Raw genomic sequence first — 14,845 nt, forward strand, 5'->3', positions numbered from 1 at the left:
GCAGGTTTCTAAATGTAAGATTATACGATGAAGATCCTCTAAGCTCATGTAATAAACTCACATCCTTCACAGTGAGCTGGAGGTAATACGAAGATGTTTTTCTGTCCAGTAGCACGTTTCGTTTACGTTTCTCCATCGCCGCTAAGCGTATCTGTAGCTGTCGCGTGAGTTCTCCGTCGTCCTATCGCTGGATTTTAGATGAGCGTCGCCTATCAAATTTCACCGTAAACCGTCTTCGCTAGCACTGGCACTAAATTGTCAACTCCAAGCTTGACTCACGACCCAAAAAATACTTTCACATCGTGCGAGTGTTCTCTGCATGCCAAACCCTGTTCCAGGGTCAATCTAGATAAAAGGATCAACAGTGCGATACGTCATTCTTTAATGAATAAGTTGCAGGCACACACAGTGTTGTTTGAAGCAGTCACATTTATTGGTGTTCTCTGTACACACACTCACACACACACTCACACACACACACTCACAGCAGCTCATCACACTGCTGCACAGCTTAAGGGCATAATTTCCACGAAGTTTCCTAAAAATAAATACAAGACTCAAAACAGCTCCAAAAAAAATACAAAATCTACAAAAGCTTGGAATTCATGTAAACTCTGAAAACAATCTTTTTTTTTTGTTTTTTACAAAAAGTAATATTTGGAAGAAAAAAAAAGTCTCATATATACACAAATCTGTACAAAACTTACAAAAGTGATGCTTACTGGTTGTTCAAAGCTTTCGGTCAGAGTGAGGCGTGGCTCGTACCAAAACACACACACACACACACACACACACACACATACACACATACACACACACTATCAGAATTAACGCCGTGCGAGTGCTGGTGTTCTCGTCTACAGAAATGTGTGTTACGTGCACTGTTACGACTCGTCTGAGTGTCGCAGCCTTTCAAGGAAGCTCGGTTTATAAACTCAGATGATCTATTTATTAATTATTTTCAGTATAAATAGTTTTACTACAGCAAAAGACAAAACTTCATATCTGTATCAGTGCAATAACACAGTTTCGGATGTTGGAATGAATGTTTTCCTCTGCGTTTTTGCACTCTCGGTGTAATCCGACGATGAAATCGTGTCTCGTGGCGTAATTATTAGCTTTGTTATTAGATTTAGCAAACTTCCAGCGTTTCACTTTACACAGCTAAAGCGTTGTGGAAACAACACAGAATCCTAAACAGCTCCCTACTGGATATATAGGGTCTTAATTAAGGCTTTTGTACTTTTATCTGTTTCTAGTTACACTTAATGTCCGTGAAACCATAGCAGCTAGAAATAATCGTCCCCTCACCAGGATGACTTTTTTCTAAAAAAAAAAAAAAAGTTAAAAATACGCAGGTTTTCATGTTACCGCTAAACGTCCTGTTACAAAGCGCTGACACTGGAGACTCCTTCCTTACATGTTACACAAACGTCTCCTTACAGAAAACGTCACCGTATGAATGTTTTTTTAAGTTGTCTGTTCAGAACTAGAACTAGTGCATTAATATACACCTGTGATTTGCAGTTAATCAACACCTGACCAATCAGAATCCAGAATTCAGCTGCGCTGTGGCGTAATAGCTTTTACACAGGGAGTCGTTTACGACGTCGTGTTCCGCTTTAACTTTATAAGCTAAAAACACAATGATGAAAACAGAGCATCAGGTAACTTGGGAAAATGAGATATTTTGGACTTTTCAGTGCTCCAACCATCAGGGTTTGGCAGCTAATAGGACATGTTAGCTTATCGTTATGACATTAAAGTGGTTCAAGGTGTCTTTCAGACCAGTGTCGTTTTTTTCAGCAGAGCTTAAATCATCTGATGACAAAAAGGGCGTAAATGTTAAGACAAATTCATCAGTAAAACGTCTTCAATCTAACGTCTTAAACGCTTCACACACTGGGATCTTTTCGAAGGATTAGTACCGAAAATAAAGGATGGAGATAAGTCATCAGTTTTGTTTATGAAAAAATAAAATAAAATTTAGCGAATGCTTCAGAGTTGCTCTTCAGGCCTCTCGTTAACAAAACCTCAAATCTTAGTAATCACGTTTCTATAAACTGTCTAAAAGTTTCTAAAAAAAAAAAAAGAAAAAACCTACTCTAAAAGACTTGCTCTTTCTCTCACACACACGACATCACTTCTTGATCTGTACGTCTTGGTTCTAGCTTTTTCTTCTTCTTTTTTTTAATTATCTCTAGCTACGTCTAAATCGTTCTTCCTTCCCGTCTCAAGTCACTCTTCCATTACAGACGCCTGTGTTTTCAGACACACACCACAAATCTCAGCACAATCCTTTAAAGCCTGACTTAAACCAAAACCCTCTGCACTTCATTTAAACCTTTTTACACCTCAGTTTGCTTTTCTTTTCACTTCCGTTCCCTGAGGGCCAAAGATTAATTCTTAGTGATGAACCGATTAAAGATCCTGGCATACGCATCATCAAAGAATTTGCAAAAACGAGTCAACTTAATACGGCATAATGCATCTGTTAAGCTCTGAAGACATTCTGAAAAATTTCTAAGAAGCACATGTTTGTGGGTTTAATATATTCGGACCACTTTTCGAAGCCATTTTGTTTATAAGCACGCGTTTGTTTCAACGTTAGAAATGGTGTATTGCTTACACGGAACTTAACATGATAAACACACTCATAGGAACACACATCTAAACAATCTACCCAGAATTTTTGTGATATTGGCCGAGGTACAGGTACCAATTATGTCAGAGATCTACATTATAAGTAGAGATCAACTTTTTTGATGGGATTAATCTTGTATCATTACTTAAGATATTTGCATATTTATTTATTTAAAATTACAATGTCAAAGAAGTGCAAATGGGTAGCAGGAATAAACCTGCGAAATGTTTTTGCCAAATAAGGGTCATTTCTAGCTAAAGCCAGATCGATGTTCTGACACGTCGACTCTGGCTAATCAACTCATTGCTACAACAGTGTAAAAGGCCACTATCTGATTGTCCTACGTTTCTCTATCATTTCACAGTTAATGCCCATATAAAATTCAATAAGAACATTTTTAAAATTAGCTTCTCCGCATAATGCTAATGGTATAGCAAACGGTGCTGCATATACCTAGTCAATTTCATAAGTTGTAAACATTTTTTTTTTCCTCTGGGCTACAAAAGGGCAGTAACTCAGCACAGGTTTAAAATCGCTTCAATCAATTTAACAACAACAACAACAACCAGCTTTAGTAGTTTTGATTTTGTGTTTTCTTTTTTATAAACACCTGGTAAAGGTGCATTCTTCGTTTAAGAGGAACGGTCATCATGTGGACTTCCATCTGAGTTTTCCGTTTCCCCTTCAGAAATCGCCTGCATGGGTGTCGTGTATAGCCGGCTACGTGTGCTGTAACGACTGCTGTTTGCAGCTGGTGGTAACCTTGAACGACCTTGTCTGGAAGAACTAAAAACTTTTGTGGAGAACCCCTCAACATTGGCTTTCGGGTAGGGGCTATGAAGAACCTCAGGTGTTTTCTCTGGAGACTGAGGCTGGAATGGCGAAGGAAAGCCTTCAGGATGCTTTGCACCTTCCGAGAGGGGGTCGCAGAAAGTTCTCGATGCGACGGGACTTTTCAGGATCTCGGTAGCCGATATACGAAAGCTCGAATCAGAGCGACTTCCCCTTTTAAGAAGAAGCTGTTTGAATTCCTCGTTGGAGGTGTTGGACTTTTTGACACTCCTGTATATTTGGCTTGGTGCTCGTTGGGAACATGTTGGTGTAACAGGAGTGCTTGGGGAGGTGGCAGGTGAGGCAAAAGTAGCACCCAAGGAACTCCGAACGGCCGTGTCTCCTTTCGAGTCCTTTCGGCCAAGGACTTTCCTTTTTGATCTTGAACGACAGACAGTTATAGATTATAAATTTATCTGTAACATCAATTTAGTATTTGGTAAAAAAAAGAAAAACGAAGAATTCTTTCATTACTAGGATAAACCTGAAAGTTGAAGCATACCTGTGAATCATGGCGAAGAGATCCTCAGTTGTACGAGCATTGGTAGGGGAAAGGAAAACGCTGTCATCCTCAGTCATTGATTCATCCGTCAAAGGGGATACTACCGGTTCGCTAGGTGTGGATTCTGCAAAGGAATTTCAACGGTACATCTAATTTGATCTGATTAATACATTCAAGTTGCCTTGCAATAAGATGAGAAGCTAGCCAGGAAGGCTGTTTTGATTTAGTGGACAGATTCTGGAGCAGTGACTTACCTTTGCTGAAGTAATCCTCTGTATCAGGTGTAGATACTTCCCCCATGGTCTCTTGTGAGGCACTTCTGGTTGGACCACCTGATGATAGTGATTCCTCTCTGTGATTGCTGGCATCGCTAATTGGATCCATTTCTGATGATTCCAGCGACGAGTGAAGGATTAAATCAGGCACTTGTTCAAATTTCTCTGATCTCGTACAGAGTGTACCATCATGACCAGATGGCGATTCTGTTTTCGGGTTTTCGTCTGTTGGCCCAAGCCTCGCTTCCTGGTCCTTCTCCGTTTCCATACTGCTCTGAGGGAAGAGTCCCTCTGGTTCAGCAGGAACCTTTTGACTCTCTGATACGTCTGCCGTCATGTCATCTAGCCTCACTTGCTCGGAAGTTGTGCTGAAAGCAGTCGTGCTCCAAAGAGGTGACGGGGCTATCCTGTCAAATCTGTTTTTCGTAAAGGAAATCCTGGGGAGACTTCCAAACTCTGGTCCATCTGTAGGAGTAAACATGGATTCACAGTTATCTTGAGAGAGGGATTCATTGGTGAGAGATCTATAAGGTGGAGGCTTCCTGGTCTCGTTGAGGTTGCTTACAGTGGGTCTCTTGGGTCTAGTGGAAGCATCTGTGCAAGGCGGATCATGGTTTTCTTCACCAGATTTGCTTACTGAACGTAGCTGGACAGAATGAAGCATCATGGGGGTGATTTCCAAAGGACTGTTGCTGCCAGGTTCAACACTTTCAGTCGTGGCCACAGCCACTTTGTGTTTGCTCTTGTTAAGGATATGCATGTGGTTTCTGTGGGATAAAGCCTTCTTGCCATTGTGAAGGGCACTTAGGTCGAGATGGGTGGGGGGTATAATGGGTAGTTCAAGGTCCTTTTTGGATGTGCGCTTCTGCATTGAAGTGAGGGAGGACTTCCTTTCTGGGACTTTTGGTTTCCTCTTTCCACCAATAGGGGACAAAGGATTGGGGTTTGGAAAAAAAGCAGATGAAGATGTTGGCGTCTCGGACTGGCTTGAATAGCCACTGGAAGGGGATGCTAGATTCAGCAACTTCTCTGGAGAGGGCAGTCGAAATTCAGCTTCCACAGATGGCAGTAAAGGAGTGGAAGCCCTTGAGCCAGAATGCGACTCGAAACTCTCATGTGACTTCATGCATTCGATGACCGTTGTCCCTGTAGCAGTGCTGGAGTTTGACAAAGATCTGTAATTATCGTTGGATTTCAAGTCATTCACAAGCCAGAGGTCTGCGTAAACAGACTGGACAGCTTCCTCATTCTTTAAGGACAGTCTGTCTGCGGAACCAAGCAAAGCCACATCTGGAATCTGATTAGCAATCTGTCCGCCCCAGGCCTCCACCAACTCCTCGTCCTCTGGCTGGTCAGAAGGGTCACTTGATGCCAATGGTGAATTCCTTTCCTTGGAAGACATCAGTAATTTCTGCTCATTCAATATCTTTGGTTCACTCGTTTCAGGAGCTAATCCAGCTTGGCTGCTAATTTTCTTTAACGATGAGCAACGTTCTGGTGGTGATGGCTTCACCTTTGGCTTCCTTAGAGAAAGACTGCGTCTCCCATTTGATGCAGGACCTCTGTACTCTTCCTTTTGCTGGTCAACAGATGCATAGTTGTATGTGAAGCTTTTACTACCTTTAAGACCACAGTCAAAGTGCATGGAGGTATAGTAGCCCTCGGCATCCACAGAGAAGTGCGACATAGTGTCTGCCTTGTCAGAGGGAGGCTTATCTAAGCTCTCGATTGTGGCTATACTAACAAAGCTGGGGCACTCTAGGCTGCCCTCCCCTTCCCTAGAGCTTTCAGGGCTGTAGTCCTTGTTGCAGGACCTGTGTTGAGGATAGCTCCAGTCGGCTTCGCTTGGTGTGCTGACTCCAGCGTCATCAAGCATGTCAATTGCAGTGGAAGCAAATGATCCTGTTCGGTGACCTCGCAGACCTTGCAGCCCATCTCCAGAGTATGGCTCAGCAGAGTCTTCGGTGATGTTAAGAGCTGTGTTTAGAGACAGCTCTGAGTCACAGTGTGTCAGTGGCGGTGAGGCAGCCGGAGGAATCGTCTCTGATGTCTGCGAAGGGCACGTGGAACTGCTGCCGCTCCAGTTTCCACTGGAAGACTGGTGGTCCTCCTTGTGGTCCATCTGGCTGGCCAGAACTCCAGCATTGGAGCGAATAGGGCTGCTGAATGTGTCAGAACTTGACGAGATCTCATCAGTTTTACAAGGCAGACGAGACCGACCTCTCTGCTTCCACACGTGCTCTGGGCTCTCAGGATGCTGGTTGAAGCTACCTAGCTGCCTCTCTGGCTGTACCTGGTCATCAGTGCTCTCCTCTTCATCTTTTAGCATGTTCTCTCCTGGTAATGGAAGGAATTCCTCTCCTTCGAATGCCGAAAGATCTCCATCTTCTTCGCCGTCATCATTATCACTGTTGATTCGGACTTCGTCGAGTAATCGGACGCCTTCTCGAGGAAGGCTATGCGAGCGCAAATGGGAGCCGATGGAGGTGGTAAACATTGTATCCGAACTGTCTGGCAGGGACGGTATGTTTCCTGTGGAATGGGAAAGCGGAAAAGTCGCGCTCTGGCCCCTCTGAGCTCTGGTCCGTCTACGAGATGGTGCCGCAACAGCAACCAGGAAGTCTTCCGTCTGGCAGCCAGAGTCTCTGGTGCTGAGACGAGTGAGCGTGAGGTCTTCTTGGCAAGCTTCAGGTCTGGAGTGCACTATTACGGCCTGCTCACTAGCCACGGGAGACTCGTCTGAGTCTGGAAAAGAGGGAGAATACCATTTATTAAGTGCTTACCAGTAATTGTAAATCAATTAGATTAGATTACATCTAATTAGATTTTTAAAAAATTACATGCCTAAGTCTTGCTGCACTTGTCTGGGAATGCCCGTGATAGTTTTCCGTCTTCTCAGCTTCCGTCTCCTCTGTAGCACTGACTGCGAGTAGGCTAGCGAGCAGCGAACACTGGCATCTCTGTCGAACCCGGCCCCTGTGAAGAGAGCGCCAAGACATGAGGAGCTGCTCTCTGCCAAACCCTCCCATTTCTCACACTCTGCCTTCATGGAGGCTGTTAACTCTAGTCGGTAACCGTGTCATATATTATTTCCCACAATATAAATAAACGCAAGAGCTGCTACTTTGAAACACAGATCATGTTTTTTTTTGTTTTTTTTTTTAGATGGTCAAAATGGTTGAATAAATGTTTATGAGTGATGTTTATGGATGGAGTTTAGTGTTGGGCACAATACACAAATTCATGCAAGGGAAACAAGGGATTCACAGCTATGGAGTTACACCAGATGACCGTCGCAAACAGAATACTATCTTCTCTCCATAATGTTCTTCTTAGTTTCTCTTTTCTTCAAAATCTATCACCTGAAAGTTCTAACATTGCTAATACTGAATGCAAGTTAGCAGGAGTTGATTAGCTTTATGGAAATTCTTATAAAGATCATGCTAATTATGTTCATTGTTAGCAATTTTTGGATAAAATATGCATTCAAGCCCAGTCCAGACTACAGTGACTACAGGGTTGGTTAACCTTATGCAGATTGCTATACAGATCATTTCCTGTTAGCATTTTTGGGTAGAAATAAATCCTTTTAAGCTTCCATTCCGGTCCAGAGCGGACTAATTCGCTCAGCCCCTTTTGTAATTTTAATGCGGCTGATTAGCATGCGCAGAGTAGCGTCTCACAGCTTTGCATTTCCTGGCACAAATTAAGGACCGAGGGCAGCCAGAGAGTCGTCAGCTTTAATACCATGATGACTTGCACATTTGAATTCAAAGCCTAGTTGACTATTTGTTTAGCTATATAAACCTCAGAATCCAAACGTCTCTATACGTCCTCTCTCTTCTTTGTTTCATTTTTTTTTTCCTGTAGTGGATGGTGGGTTTGGGAGAGATGAGGTATGGACATTAATGGACATTTAAAAGATGTCTCACTGAGGAAGGCAGACGCCTCCGAGGGACGAGCAGCGATGGAGGAATCCTCTGAAAACGACACGCACAGTTCAGTGCATGTATAAAATAAAGATATTAAAAAAAGGAGAACTGTGCCACAGGTCCACGCTGAGAGACGGTTAAAGATAAAAAGACATAGCGACTAGCATAAATGTACTAATATCAGCCTGAAATGAATAATCCAACAATAATCATTTTCACTGCTAGCTCAATGAAACTTCTAGCAGATTTAAGTAGGTTGGTAATCTTTCAATAAGTACTGCGTGAACTTCTAAATATGATTCTTTTAACAATCGTAATCTTTTAATATATTTCATACAGGTTATGTTTATGCATTTATGCAAAAAATAACAAATAACAAACAGTTTTCCAACCAGGGCTGGGAGACATGACGATATTCAGTCCCTGCAGGATTTCGATCGCAGAAATGAACGCAAAATCAAGCAGACTCTGCAATATTTGGAGGAGCATGCACTTTTTCAGAATTAGAATTTCAGAATTTCAGATTTTCCGCAGATTCAGGCCAAGATGCATCACGTGATGTCACAATGCGCGTTCAGCCAAAGCCGTCTTCGATTCACGAGCGTCGAACATGGGTAGAGCTAAAAGGTCCCGTTTACCAACAAACATCTCTGAGAAAGAGCGCGCAGAACTATTTCGTGCGATCGCGATTTCGCCGATTCGAGTAGCTTTCCGCAAAAAAAAAAGCACAAAAACCTTGCAAGTTGCATCGCAAATTTTGAAAAAAAAACCCCAGCAAAATCATCAAACATTTTTGGCCGCAACGATCACAAAAAAAATTATTATAATATCGATATTTAAAGTCAGAATACACTTTATGTCACAATGCATCATGAAATCTTTTTTATTACAATTTTTATTTTGATTAAATAATCATATAGCCGGTGTTATATAACATATTTGACTTCATTTTTTAACTTGTAAAATGTTTAAAATATTCTCCTTTTTCAGTGTTATGTATATTTTATTAGATTTTTTGAAACATTTGAATAAACATTTTGAATATAAAAAAATAACTATTTAACACTAGCGTATTGTTGGGACATTGTTCACAGATCTATATAAATATATATATTTATATATCGTGTATTAGAGAATCGTGATATGATACTGTTATCACATTGCCGAGCCCTAACATGTGCGAGTGCACAGAACGCACCGCGCCAACATGTTGTTTACACGCACGCACGTCCTTTCGGTTTGGCTTGCACATAGTGTACAACTGGGTGATACGACATCAGTACCATGATAAACGATGTCACAGCACACTTATCTGCAATATCGTCAGCACGGTTTATAAAAACTCGAATTGAAAGCAGACGACTGGATCCTTTTGTCATATTTCCCAGCCCTAAGACAGCGTATATGCGAATAGAAATTTTGCGTCATGGTTTAAGATGAACACACAAACAGATCGGGTATAATCTGCAGTCGGAATAACGCGGATTTGGAAAAGTAAATCTTTGGCACAGTTCTCCATTCGGTTAAGCAAAACCTGGTCAAAATATGTAACTCCTTTATCATTACCTACGAAAAATATCGCATTAAAAGTGTACATCAAAATCATTTTTCAATCGAAATCTTACAAGTTTTAAACAATCAAGCTGTTTTAGAATTCCCACAGAGTTGGGTACTGTTCACACTGACTAATGATAGTTACGTAATCTGACATCATGATGATGCACAAAACTAGTGTGAGGAAATAGATTAGCTCAGCAAAGCACACACAGGAGCTAGGATAGCATGAATTCACACAACGGTATCGTGATGTGTATCTGCTTCCGATTTAGAAAAGTATTTACCCGTGACATCGATGGGCACCACGCAGGACACAATGGCCTGAGATTGGCTCTTCATCCTGTCCTCGGGAGTAGGTAACGGAAGAGCCACACTCCAGTTGGTCTGTGTGTCCAGCGGGGAGGGAACGTTGGGAATAGGAAACCTGGATCGGTGGCCTAAAGACACGGAATCAGGGTCGGTATCCACCTGGAAACGTGAGAAAGAACACGGTGAGGGCGAGAGAGAGAGAGAGAGAAAGAGAAACAGAGAGAGAGAAAGAAAGGGAGAGAGAGAGGAGAGGGAAAGAGAGAGAAAGAGAGATGCTGTAAATCAGGGTGATAGTAAAGTATCTGCACATGCTACAAACGGGAAAAAAGCAAGAGAAGACACACAGTGTGTGTGTGTGTGTGTGTGTGTGTGTGTGTGTGTGTGTTTCCTCATCCTCTCTAAGTTGCTCAATATGAAGTTAAAGTAAACACTTACCTCACAGTGTGTACAGAGTGCAAGCTAACTGTGAGTGCTGAGAGTGTGTCAGCTTCATATATACACACAATGTGTACACACCCGCACACACACACACACACACATACCAGAAACAGGCAGAGGTCAAACTCAGGCGAGGCCTCACAATAAATGGGGTTCACAAAGCAGGGGGTTACCACAGAAACTTCTTGCAAAGAAAGGGGGTCTGTGTGTGTGTGTGTGTGTGTGTGTGTGTGTGTGAGAGAGAGAGAGGCAAAATCAAAGCAAAAACAGGGGCCACTGGGACAGAGAGAGAGAGAGAGAGAGAGAGAGAGAGAGAGAGAGAGAGGTTTTGTTCAGTGGGTTTGGGATTATACACTACACACTCATTCATCCCATTTCTTCTTAAATTCACGTCATTTTAAAACCCAGCAATAAAACCACAGAGAAAACAGGACACGTGAAAACTGGGAGTAAATATGAGGCAGAAATGGTCAAGTGATACAGCGCAGAGGGGCCAAGCATTCTAAATAAAAATAAAATACAATATAAATAAATAAATCAATAAATAAATATATTACAGATATATAGATATATAATATAATATAATATTATATAATATAATATAATATAATATAATATATACATATACATATACATGTATATATGCGGAACTGCCGCACATTTCATTTCTCTCTCAGACGGTCAGGAGTTTGTGTTGGTTTATGGGTTCACACACACACACGCACACACAGACACACACGAGTATCAACCTTGAAACCCTGTCATTATGAAACACCAGGCTACATGCTTCTGTAATTGTGTGTGTGTGTGTGTGTGTATGTGTTTCCCAGAAGTTACACATTGCAAAACATGAAACACTATTAATAGTCAAGTTTCCATCCAAAAAATCTACTGTTATATGTCTTATATTTGCGTGCAGGTCTAGAAGAAAAAAGTGCCGAAGTTAGGGGAGTTAGGGGGTAGTGATTAGGAGTTAGGGGAGTTAGTATTTAGGAGTTAGGGGGTTAGTGATTAGGAGTTAGGGGGTTAGTGCATTGGCGGAGTTTTGTCATTTTATAAAACTTGGGACATGCAGGTTTAATTTTTTTGCACTATTTAGTTGTTCCACAAGGTGGCAGCAATGAGCCAGTGCTGTTGATTCTCAATGTAGTGGAAGAAAAAACAGAATAAACAGAAGAGATGGAAACGAGTGCAGGTTAGAAAGTACCCGCGTTTATATAATTCTAGCCTTAAAGATTATAAGGATTTGTATACGGGTGCTAATTGTGGCGAGAGATTGTCCAAGCGTTGTTGTTCGTGTACAATACAGAACGTTTGTGTGTACTACGTGTGTGATTTGAAAGACCGCTGAATACAATACCTAACCCTAGCCTACATCGTTCTGGTTTGCCGATCCAGACTGTTGAATAGATACGTATGTCCATTCATGTCTGAGGTTGCATTTACTGCCACTATTTTTTTTTTATTATACAACAAGATATTAATAATAAGGGGGCCCTGAACACCCCCCAGAGACAAAATCTTTGCTCCACCCCTGGATTAGGGGTTAGGGGGTTAGTGATTAGGGGTTAGTGATTAGGGGTTAGAGGGGTTAAGGAATTAGGAGTTAGGGGTTAGTGATTTGTGATTAGGGGATTAGTGACTAGTGATTAGGAGTTATGGGTTAGTTATTAGGGTTTAGTGATTAGGAGTTAGCAATTAGGGGTTAATGATAAGGGGTTAGTAATTTGTGATTAGGGTTGAAATGGCTGCAGGTTTCTAGAGCTTCTGTTTGGTTGGAATGGAAACCTGCAACCTCGCCAACTCTTTACAGACACGCTCAAATAGACCATGATTAGGGTATAGGGGATAGGGCTTAGGGGATAGGGCATAGTGCAACTTGTTCAAGTCTGAGCGCTTTCATGCTGTACCTGTCTGATCCGACGAGAGAAGTGACAACATTCAGTAGGGGAAGAGGATCGGATGCTTTCAAACTATAACACAAACAATAAACAAATGAAGAAAATAAACCAGTGAGACAACAACAAACAACAACAAAGAAGAAATAAACCAATGACACAACAACAAATAACAAACATGCAATCAAAACAACAAACAGGAACATCAACCAATAACATAGCAACAACAACAACAATAACAATGAACCCCAGCCCCCCCCCCACCACCGCCGCCCATGTGAACTCATTAACAGTGTTATGATGTTCTGCTAAAAACTTTCTTCTGCGCTGAAGTGACTTTCTGCTTTTATCACCACACCACAGCTCTGTTTTTGAAGCTGTTCATCTGTACAACGCCCAGCTGAACACTGTACTTGCATATGGATCAAATCCATTCACACACACCAGCTGTACACCTGTACCAACATGATAGATCAGGGTTCTTCAGATCTGGCCCTTGAGGTCCACGGTCCTGCAGAGTTTAACTCCAACCCTAATCAAACGCACCTGAACAAGCTGACCAAGGTCTTCAGGAGTACTATAAAATTACAGGCTTGGAGGCTGGAGCTAAACCTTGCAGAATTGAAGAACGATGTGTGTGTAGACCTCATGGACAAGCATAAGATACTGTATATCAATTATAAACATAATTCCTGTAGATTCCCCAGATTTCTTCCAGCCCTGGATCTGTAACCAGTGGGATCTCAAACTCAGCATTTTTTCAGCAGAATGCTGTTATAGAGGATTTATTTCTGTGGAAATCTCAGGCTGGTGTCTGATCCCGCACCAGACAGACAGGTGATTGGACACAGAGGTGTGTGATTACCGTGTGGAGTGTGTGGTGGGAGGGGGAAGTGGGTGTGGGCGGGGCTATCAAGAGGGTCACCCTCCGCTCTCGTTCACTGACTTCCTGTCTCTGCTGCTGATCTGTAACACACACATGTGCGCATACACACACAAATGGAAGAATGAAGAGTAGAATATCTCTGTGTTTCTCCTCTTGTACACTAGAGGGCAGTGTGACAATTCAGCTTACTCACAGCTGCACTGATTACACAGTGTACTCATATACAACAACAACAACAATAATATATTAGTATAATTATTAGTATAAGTTATTGTTTATATATTTTATATATTAGTTATTGATTAGTTATGGATTAGTTATTGATGATTGATTAGTTATTGATTAGTGCTCAGACCTCGGTGTAGCGCTCTCAGGCTCTGTTTGGCGTTGTGGTGAAGCTCCTCGACACACGGCGGCCGACTCGACGGGACGAAGACGTTTCTGTGCAGCTGCCAAGCAGACTGGAAATGTTCACTGAGTTTAACCTCAACATCCAAACTCGATACAGCTGCAGAGCGTGAGAGAGAGAGAGAGAGAGAGAAAGAGAGAGAGAGACTGTTAAGAAAAGCTGGAACTAATCATCAAAAACTGAGTAAGAAAACAGCCCAAAAATCTGAACCAATAGAGGGGGCATGACCTCTGTGCCTATCAGTAATAGTGAAAGAGGCATGGGCTCTGTGTTTGTGTGTGTGTGTGTGTGTCAGTCCCAGTAAAAGAGGTATGGACTCATTGTGTCAGTCCCAGGGAAGGGGGTGTGGCCTTTCTATCAGTCCTAGTAAGGGAGGCGTGGCTTCTGTGTGTGTGTTTGTGTATGTGTGTGTGTTCCCCAGTAAAAGGGGTGTGGCCTTTCTATCAGTACTACTAAAGGAGGCGTGGCGTCTGAGTGTGGGTGTAATGTGGATTTGAAGCCTTAAAGAACCCCATGCTGTGTGTTGAACTTTTAAACCCTCTCTCTCTCACACACTCACACACACACACACACCCTACACAGCACCATTTTGTCCCGGGTTCCTCCGTGAGGACCGTGATGTCATGTGAACTGCTGTAGGACGGACAGAGGAGCTGTTTTTATCACAGCTCTTGCTGAAACTCGTCCGTGATGACATGGAAAATGTTTACAACATTAAAACGTCTCTCACACTGACGGAGACACAACATGGGGTTTCCTGCACAACAGCGGCAGATCATTACGGGAGGTACCGCTGCATCGCTGTAACACCCTGACATGATGTTCAGGGTGTTTAAGCCTGATGTGATTATAACTTTATACACTTTTTACAGCTCCAATCACACGCTGGACTACAATGTGTGTGTGTGTGTGTGTGTGTGTGTGTGTGTGTGTGTGTGTGTTCTCTGCTGATTAAAGGAAACCGACTGACAGCTCAAATCTTCATCAGGACAGGAGAGGAGAGAGACGACTCGTCTACACACACACACACACACACACACACACACACACACACAGATTAAAGATAACAACGCTGATAAATGTACACTTTAATCAGAAAAACGGAAACACGTCGTCATTTATCTCTTCGCTACTTCCTGTTCTGAACTAACTTCTTCACTGATT

At 42.3% G+C, this 14,845-nt stretch overlaps 1 protein-coding gene across 1 annotated transcript in view; it reads right to left on the bottom strand.

Moving 5' to 3' along the window:
- Nucleotides 1-411: 411 nt before the first annotated feature.
- nhsa (Nance-Horan syndrome a (congenital cataracts and dental anomalies)) overlaps nucleotides 412-14,845 on the bottom strand; it is a 54,048-nt gene continuing 39,614 nt past the window's right edge. Inside the window, exons 2-9 of the mRNA XM_053644020.1 lie at nucleotides 13,628-13,780; nucleotides 13,252-13,352; nucleotides 12,399-12,461; nucleotides 10,026-10,209; nucleotides 7,097-7,228; nucleotides 4,232-6,997; nucleotides 3,978-4,101; nucleotides 412-3,856 (exon numbers count right to left, since the gene is read on the bottom strand). Of these exons, the coding sequence (XP_053499995.1) occupies nucleotides 3,277-3,856; nucleotides 3,978-4,101; nucleotides 4,232-6,997; nucleotides 7,097-7,228; nucleotides 10,026-10,209; nucleotides 12,399-12,461; nucleotides 13,252-13,352; nucleotides 13,628-13,780 (4,103 nt within the window). The 3' untranslated portion in view covers nucleotides 412-3,276. The remainder of the gene's footprint in view (nucleotides 3,857-3,977; nucleotides 4,102-4,231; nucleotides 6,998-7,096; nucleotides 7,229-10,025; nucleotides 10,210-12,398; nucleotides 12,462-13,251; nucleotides 13,353-13,627; nucleotides 13,781-14,845) is intronic.

This window comes from Ictalurus furcatus, chromosome 15, assembly GCF_023375685.1.
Source record: "Ictalurus furcatus strain D&B chromosome 15, Billie_1.0, whole genome shotgun sequence".
NCBI classification, from domain to species: Eukaryota; Metazoa; Chordata; class Actinopteri; order Siluriformes; family Ictaluridae; genus Ictalurus; species Ictalurus furcatus.